At 48.8% G+C, this 9206-nt stretch overlaps 1 protein-coding gene across 1 annotated transcript; it reads left to right on the top strand.

Moving 5' to 3' along the window:
- Positions 1-121: 121 nt before the first annotated feature.
- Positions 122-7414, top strand: LOC116653977 (translation initiation factor IF-2-like). The gene is made up of 3 exons (XM_032447143.1): positions 122-143; positions 5973-6436; positions 6510-7414. Exons 1-3 carry the CDS (start codon positions 122-124, stop codon positions 7071-7073), a joined length of 1050 nt encoding a protein of 349 aa, XP_032303034.1. The 3' UTR covers positions 7074-7414.
- The last annotated feature ends 1792 nt before the right edge of the window (positions 7415-9206 follow it).

The raw sequence follows: 9206 nt of genomic DNA, 5'->3' as shown, positions 1-9206 counted from the left end.
TGAGATGGAGGGTTCCACGTTATCAGATGGTTACACGGTGATTTCAATCTTTTCTCGTTTTAAAAGAAGTAATTGTATAATTTACCCACACGGTGGCGCTCAGCATGTTAGAGATGGGGCAATGGACCCCTCCAAGTGGGCAGGTAACTGCAGTGACAGCTGTAAGAGCAGCCTAGGAGTGTTCTCAGTGTGATTCTGCTCCACTTCCCCCAGGCTGCTTGGGACACAGCACTCCTTGGCAGGGGAATGCAGTCTGTGGTACCTGCACTGAATAGTTTACCTTACAATATTGATATCCCTCTCTTCCTGACAAAGCATAATTCAGTCACTTCAGACCCAATCTATCTTAATGCAGTACAATTGTCCTACATCCCCTGCTGTTAGGCTGTTTTATTTGTTTATAGTGCTCAATTATTCATGCTATTGAGTGTCCTTCCCTCAGAGATGCATTTTAATGGAGGTACAGCACTTCTACCTTTCTCTAGCCATGAAAATCAATCCACAAGTTAGGAGGATGAGTTTGCACTTGGAACCTACGAGTACTTCTGCTTTTCAGCAATCACCCCCTCCCTTCCTCACCGCAGGGGGCTGGATCAAGAGAAAATGACAGAGAACTCTGTATTCTTGGCCATTCCTGCCTGTTCCAACTGCCCCACTTGTGCCACAGCTACCAAAGCAAAGTCAGCTCGGCTACAACTGAAATGTTTTGTCTGCCTTCCATGAGACTAAGGGGCATTTCTTAAATCAGGCTGTTTGGTGTAAATGTTAGCCAATGTAGAAGAGAATGAGGATGTTTAATGCTGTGGAAGGAATGTGTCTACTTTCCATACTGTGGTAGTAAGGATAACATGTCATCCCTATGTGATCCTGCGTGATCTAAAGTTATTTTTCTGATAGAGAATCTAACAGTCTTGAAAAGAGACTTCACAGCTGGCACAGCCAGTTCCTCCTCCTCCTTTCCTGAGCTAGGAAGAATTAAAGCCACAAGCAGTTAAAACACAGGCATCCCTTTCTGGACTACAGACTGCTACACTGCCTTTATGTTCATGCCTTTACAGCCAACTGCTAAAGATACAGAACTATAAAGATAGCTACACGCATTTATGCCAACTGATAATCTCATCTTATCTTCTTGAGAAGTGGTTATACTTCAGGAGAGCAGACTGCCAGCCCAGCTCCACACACAGAACATTCTGAATGGAGAGATTGCTGCTTGTCTCCGGGTGGGCAATGCATCACCCCCTGCTTTCCACGTACACCATGGACAGAACAGAACAGAATTCAGACCCTCAGCCAAAGGAACTCACAGTCTGTCCATTAAAACACGAGGTTTGTATTCACCACATGCTCACAATTTGTTTTGTTAACATTTAATGACATCGAGAAGCTACAGATTTATAAATACAGGTGACAACCAGTGATTAGATGTTGTTTTGGTGGAAAACAACCTGAAATGCTGTAAGGCTACGTTACAAGGCATTATTAGAAAAGGTTGATTTTGAACTTGTGGTGATATTAGGTTATTTTTACAAACATTAGAAACAAACATTGCTTAGTGAAGTATCAACGCTGCAGAAAGAAACTGGAACCAAAAGGAACAGAGCTGTTACATTTAGAACAAATTCTTTTGTCAACAAAGCCTGTGTAAATCAAGGAAACAACAGAAGCTTTCACGTTACACACACTGTCCTGAACAGACAGCATCCCCGTTACCAAGAGCAGCACTTTAACACTGTACTGGAGGAGTCAGGTTTGTTTGAATCACTTCAAGAAAAGGAACTTTGTGTCCTGGCAGTTTTCCTGTCCCCCACATACAGGTGTCTGCACCCAGGCACAGCTGGGGTGTCCTGACCCCCTGAAAGTAATAGAATATAGTGCCTGGGTGCTGCCCACTGAGCCAGTTCTAATGGTGCACACAAATGCCTGGGATACTACAGTCTGGAGATGGGACTTGACAGTAATCCTAACAGTGTTGGGCCTACTGCTGTTGAAGGGCTTTAAAACCACATGTGTTAGCATTGCGTGTCTATGAAATACTGTCCTGCCGCTGCTCCTCAGGCTGTGCTTATGGTTTAGTGACGTCAGATTGGACACAAAAGAGCCTCAAAATCCAACACTACTTAAGACCCAGTTTCCCTAATGACACTTGTAACAGAATACTCTACACACAACGCACCAACACAGCAATGATACCAACCAGGTTTACCCCTAAAAAAAGCAAGTGCACCGTAATATTGCATAGAAAGAACTCCTTGGTAGAACGCACTGGGACTTGGGGTTTTTTTCCTGCCTTGCTAAACGAAAACATATACATTTTTAAAAGAATATCTCACATGTGATGTTTTTCTTAGCTATATTCTTTGGAATTGCTAGTGCATATGTTATTTCAAGCATCTTTTATTCTGCATGCTATTATTTGATATTAAAAGAGTAAAACTGGAAGGAAAGCTGTTTTTCTGCCTCCCTCCAGAATGGAATGGAAAATAATTCAGAAAAGATGGGATTAAAAAAGGGGTTAAAAAAGACTCTCCACAAAATAAATTAAAAGCAAATTTCAAGAACTGAGTAAAGAAAGAGCCACCATTAAACTCCTACCTCAAACTGTACATGACCGTAGATCCTTAACTTCGGTACTCAGCCATATTTCCATTGCAGTAGGGAATCCTGCCACAGCCAGCACATGGGCACACACAGTGTATAAGGGAAGAGAGCTGGGTAGTCTGCCGGAAGGCCAAGCAGCGCAGCATCACAAGGTAGAAGCTGTTTTCTTCAGCTGCTCCTTACAGTGAGCACTCAAATCCCATTGTACAGAGCGTGCAGAGATTAAGTCCACCTAGAAGCTGTAACTATAAGCGTTACGTGGCATCACAGGAAAAGCTGTAAAGATGATCACGTCTACGCAACCACATTTCATAAAAAACTAGAACTTCTGCTCTGACAGAATATATATTTAGAATATATAAGTGGTGAATATATACAATAAATCTATTCTATTATACTAACTAGTCACAGTATTTTTACCCAACGATGTAATTGTAGAGGTATAGCAGGAAGATGTGGTTCAGACAGTAAATTCTTTCGTGGTCATACAGGAAGATACTATCAAATTCTGCTGGCTGCTACAGAGAACAGCTGAAAGTGCTTCAGGAAATAGAATTACTATCATATTTTTAGTATTCATTTCATTGTAATAAGAATGGCTGGACATTCAGTGGGATAGTTAAGGAACAAATAATATTTCTTCCTAGGAGATGTAGAAAGGCACGTAAAGATTCCAATACAGGTATTTAATAACATGTTAAAAAGCAGATTTGGAGTATTTCTGTAGGTGATGTTAAAACACACAATTAGCAGATGTGGGCCTGTTGGTGCAAATGAGAAACACGTCATGTATGTGTAAAGAGATCGTGCTCTTGCATGAATGGACATCTGCTCACTGCAGGGACCCATCTTCCCCCTCATGTGCTGGAACAACAGTGTGCACTTACTCTGCTAGTGAATGATACACTGAGGCACATGCATATGCATCAAGAAGTTACCTGCAAATTGCATGTATTGACAATGAGTACCACCTTCTGACTCTTGTTGTTAGGCTAATACAGCCAGCGAGCTGAAATCCATCCTACAGCCACTTAATTGGATTGATTCTTGTGAGGATTTCTACTAATTGGGTAGATTTCAGAAATACTGCTGTAAGAGGCATGGAATTGCACGCGAAAAAAATCAAGCAGCTTAACTAAGTGTGCAACAGCAGACATCAATGTGTCTGGACATCATACAGTACAACCGTATGGGATCACCGTATTGCACATGAAATGAGATGGCACATCCCATAAAGCTACGACTCTGCACAATGAACAACGGACATCTCTATGTCACCTGCAGTCATTTCTTTTTGAAATCTGACTTCACAATAAACTAATGTGACAGAGGTGAAAACGTGCAAGCAAAGCAGTGCAGCTTTGGCATATATTGCTGAGGAGTTTCTATTTAAACACCTCCAACTTGTTACACACACTTTGCCAGTAGCATCCTCTGGGCCTTTCAGAAGTCCCCGTGTGCCTCCAGAAGACCTGGTCTTTTACTGGAGTTACACAAACACCGCTGATATCCTCTGTTCACACTCAAGCCCATAAAGCTACCCACAAAATTGAGACTTGAAGACAGGCTGAGCTGCTTCAAAGCTTGAGTCTGCTCTGCTCTGCAGAACCCTCTTCTGTTGCGCTACATCCCACAAAGGTTTAATATTCACATATTTATTTGACAAAGGGGTTAAACCTTCATAAATAAAGTTATAGCTCTGGTTAAGCTACAGTGCACGGAAATTGCTTTTTCCCCACAAGCAACAGCATTGGGATGCTCCAGAATAAGTTGCTGGTTCAGTACATGAGCAGAGAAGGCCAAGAAAAAGCATTTAGGAAAGGTGCAGCAAAACTGAAGAGATGTTTGGCTGTATTCCCACCATATCTCAAAGTGCTTCCAAATGGAGATAAGTCCTTTCCCTTCTCTCCAGCATTAAGGCTCTTACAAAAAGCTAGGGTTAACTAAAAGACACTTGGGCTTTCATGAGCAAATACACCACTCAATGTGCTTTTATCACAAACTAAGACCTAGCTCCTTTATAGATATACCTTTATAGATGTGCACCAAATACAGTGTTACGTTATTACAAGCCTTAATATTCTAATGTATGAGATACTCAGTGGGTCCTGGCAATGTGTTTCTTTTAAGATCACAGGGATGGGAAAACTTGGAGCTAAAACCAAGCTATGACAGAATAGAGCAGCTACTGGCATTGTCATTTTCTATTAGACCAGCAGGAGGTCCAGAAGAATTGAAGGAAATGCTCTTTTCCCATCATGTTGCCAAACTGTTTTCTCCAGAATTCCTCAGTTCAATTATTCTGGCAGAACCAGGAGACAAAAGTGCTTCCAATTCCCATCAAACTCAAAAGGTTCCATGAGAACTCGACACCAACCAAGCTGTCCAAGATACTTACGAGAGACCCAAAAACACATCAGAATTAACAGAAATAATGTCATTCCTGAAAAACCAGAGATCTAAAATGTTCAATGTAATGTCACCTCACAGCCCTGCATGAGGTCATGTTAGAGCAGGTACCAGAGGACGGCCACAAAAATGATCCAAGGGATGTGACAACTCTCCTATGGGGACAGGCTGAGAGCTGGGGCTGTTCAGCATGGGGAAGAGAAGGCTCCAGGGAGACCTGAGAGCGGCCCTTTGGTACCTAAAAGGGGCTGTAAACAGGAAGGGGGCAGACTGTAGGACGATCTGCTGTGACAGGACAAGAGGAATTGGTTTCATACTAAAAGAGGGGGAATTTAGACTGTATATTAGAAGGAAGTTTCCTCAGTAAGGGCAGTGAGGTAATGGCACAGGTTGTGCCGAGAGGTGCCGAACGCCCCGTCCCTGGAGTCACCCAAGGTCAGGCTGGACGGGCTCTGGAGCTGTAGGTGTCCCTGTTCATTGCAGAGGAGCTGCACCAAATGGCCTCTCAGGGTCTATTCCAACTCAAAGTGTTCTATGATAACAACATGAGTGTTGCCACTCAGAGCAGTGACACTTTGAAGGTCCCTGTCCTGCAGACAGACACGTGCTGAGCTCCCGGGGAGCAGCACCAGGCAGCAGCACAACCCGCATCCACTGCTTCAAAAAGCAACCTAGAAAAGGGAAACCCTTCACTGCTCACACCAATCTAAAGCACGGCTCTGAAGGCAGAAGCTCACAAACTCTGCCATCCCAATGCTTTTATTGGAACACTTATTTTTAAACGGCAAGATATGGCTTTTCTTCAATTGGCCAGAGTGCATCCAGCTTTGGGAAACCTGCTTTTTTCCAGAGTTAGGGAGTTGGGGGGGGGGGGGGGCGAAAGGAGTGTTTTGCAAGCAGTGCACAGCTCAGCCCAGGAACCTCAGTCAGACGGGAAATGGGAATCAACCCGCAGGGCTGAGAGCCACCGGCACGGCTGAGCTCCTGCCGCCTCCGTGCGGGGCAGCACTACCGCAGCGTGACGGAGCTTCACCGCACAGCGCTGCCTTTCAATGACCACGCACAGCCCGCACCCGCTGCCTGCGGTCGGGACGCAGAGCGCATAGCGCTCATCTGCGAACCGATTCCGAGCATCCTCCGCCGACTTACGGCGCAGCGCAGCGGGGCGAGGCCGGGGCCGCTCCGTCCGTCAGATGAAGTGGATCCAGGCGCTGCTGTCGGGGTCCTGCGGAGGCCCCGAGGAGGGGGAACGCGCCCGGCTCCGCAGGCGGTAATTGGAGCCGCCGTTGTTGTCCCAATACTCGGCCCCGGCCACGCGGTACCGGACGGCGAACTCCAGCGCGGCGTCGGAGCCGGCGGCGGCGGGTCCCAGCGGCAGGTGGAAGGCGAAGCGGTCGGTGATGCCGTCGGCCGTCCCGGCGGGCTGGTAGGCGGCGGGCACCTCGCTGCAGCTGGCCCAGCGGTCCAGCGTGTAACGCACCGACACGGCTTTCTCGTAGGCCAGGTTGAGGACCCGCACGGCCCCGCGCAGCACCGCGGCTTCGCAGCGCACCCACTCCAGCCTCACCTTGTGCTGCCGCACTCGCTCCGTGAAGCCGGGGCCGTTACCGGGATGCGGCTGGAACAGCGGCTCCAGCGGCGGCGGCGGCGGCCCGAACGGCACCGGATTGAGCTCACCCAGCGCCGGAGGTTTCCTGGTCTTGAACAGGTCGGCGGGGCGAGGAGGGGCGGGCGGCGGCACCTGCGGCAGGTCGGCGTCGCAGAAATGCCGCACGGAGATGAGCTCCAGGCCGAGCGAGTCGGCGAAGCGTACGGTCTTGCGGCGCGAGGGGCTGTGCTGCGGGGCCGGGCGGAGGCTGCGATCCCCGGGCGTGGGCAGCGACTTGGCCCGGCGGCGCTGCGTGGGGCTGGGCGGCACTGCGGGCACCGTGGGCTCCCGGCCGCGGGGAGGAGGCGGCGGCTTCTCGGGGGCCGCGTCCCGCGGGGCGGACGGTGGAAGCGGCGGAGGAGCGTCGCCGTCGGGGCTGCAGCCGCCCCTGCAGCGCTCGGCCAGGCTGCCATAGAGGCAGGCGCTGCAGCTGAAGTTCCGCGGTAGGTAGAGCCGGGGCGGCGGCGCTGGCACGGCGCTGTGCAGCGAGGCCGCCTTATCCATGGGGGCTGCGGCGCTCAGCGCTCAGCTCGGGGCCGTCCTGCAGCCGCTCTGCCCCTCGGGCCATGCGGCGCTGCGGCGGGGCCGGGTTGGGGCGAGCCCCGAATCATCCCGCCCCGTTGCTGTCCTATTTCCAGCCCCGCGTCTCCGCCGCCGCCTTCTGGGTCTTTCCTCGAGGAGCTCAGCCAGGAGGAGGAGGAGGAGGAGGAGGAGATGGAGGAGGCGGCACACGCAGGGATTCCCCGGTGGAGGCGCGGAGATGCATCGAGCGGTGCCAGAAATAGCTGCGAAAGGAAGGAGCAGAGCCGGGCTCGGGCAGATTAAAGGGGCCGATAAGAAAACAGCTGGCTGCCAGCTCGGTTCTCGCAGTGTACATTTAAAGGAGCTAATCCGCGATAATGCGGTTACGGTGCATCTGCTGATGGGAACGGACGCATCCAGCCGTGCCGCAGCGCAGGAGCGGCCCCGTTAAGAGCGGCACGAACCGTGAGATGTGCGGGATTCGGTTTGATCATGGCCGGACCGTGCTCCAACGAATGGCAGCCGCATTGAGAAGCGCAGTCAGTGGCGCAGCGATGCACGGAGCTGAAATCCTGCCCGTCCAAGCCGCCTCGCTCCAGTCTTTCCGTAATCTGGAGCTCGTTTTTAATTAGTAAATTGCATTAAAAACAGTGATCCTGCCAGGGGCTGAGCCTGAACTGTGTCGACGTGTAATTCTCGTTTAACTCCTGAGCTTTTCCACCTTCGTCATCCTGCTCGCGGCTCTGTGTCCGGTGATGAGGTTAACGATGGGACAGCGAGCCTGCTTCCATCAGGAACCAAACAGGCAGCAGAACGCAGGACAGAGCGCCCTGTTGGCTCAAACCGGGACTATCAGCTAAAATGTCTTTCTTAGGAAGCGTGAAAATAATTGCCATGTTACTTCCACTGGGTTCTAAGTCTCCTTAATGACACGTAAGCAAGGAAAAATTATGCCTTGCAGTGTTAAATTTGACACCATTGTTATTATTATTATTATTATTGTTATTATTATTATTATTATTGCCTAACGTTAATTTCAGTTTAAAACCACCAAACAGAACGTCGTGTATTACACGAATATGTAAATGTACGTATGTAATATGCATGCTCCATGTAGCAGCTAATCCTGCAAGTGCTCAGCTTTTCACCTGCAGTTCCCCCCCCCACAAACCTCAGCTCTCTCACCAACACCTCAGCCTTGTCTCTGCTGGGCACTGAAATTTACCACTCGTGTACAGCCAGCCTTGTGCTGTGATGTGGAACGTGTGCTCAGGGTTTGTAACGGGAAGCAGCAGACACCTTCATGTCTAACAGGAAACGATTTCGGCTTTGCCTGCTGTAAATATTTGTGCACCACGCTTGAACTCTTAGAAGTGAGCAAGTGCTACAGCATGAACAGAAACTGTGCCTTAATATATGCAGTGGTAGGCAGCCATACACCACCCCCTCTGTGCCTTAATTTAGTTCACAGTGTTACAAACACTTACGTTTGGAAGTTGGATCTGTCTGCTGTTTTACGGTGCTAGTTACACCACGGATGTAGCCAAGGCTCTTCTTTCAATAGGAATGTTAACAAGCAGATAACAAAACGATTAGTTCTGCTGCAGCCCCTTCAGTTATCGTTTTTCTGCTGGAAAACAGTATTTGTACAATCAGTTTTGAAAGTTCCAGCAGGAACCAGTTGTCATGTAAATGCTGGAGCTACACAGTGTTGCTCTATTATACTGTAAGAAAAGCAAAAGGTTTTACATTACAGTTAGACATAGGGAACAGCGATCAGTCAGGCACTGTTGGCATCCTTTTACACATTTAAGGGGCACAATCATAGGAAAAAAAATGTTCTCCTAATAGCACTGTCCTACTCACTTTCTAGAGACCTTCCAGCTGACACAAGCAGATAAAGAAAGCATCTGCTTTGCTGCATGGCATTGCCTGGCCCTGACACTTCTACCGTGCCAGGCTGCATTTCAAGTCGGACCAATGCCCGAGAGCTTCCAGCCCAACTGCATTCAGTCCTCTATTTTAT

Source organism: Coturnix japonica, chromosome 11 (genome assembly GCF_001577835.2).
Source record: "Coturnix japonica isolate 7356 chromosome 11, Coturnix japonica 2.1, whole genome shotgun sequence".
Lineage (NCBI taxonomy): Eukaryota > Metazoa > Chordata > Aves > Galliformes > Phasianidae > Coturnix > Coturnix japonica.
The sequence above is the reverse complement of the archived record's forward strand: the minus strand, read 5'-3'. Positions and strand labels throughout refer to the sequence as shown.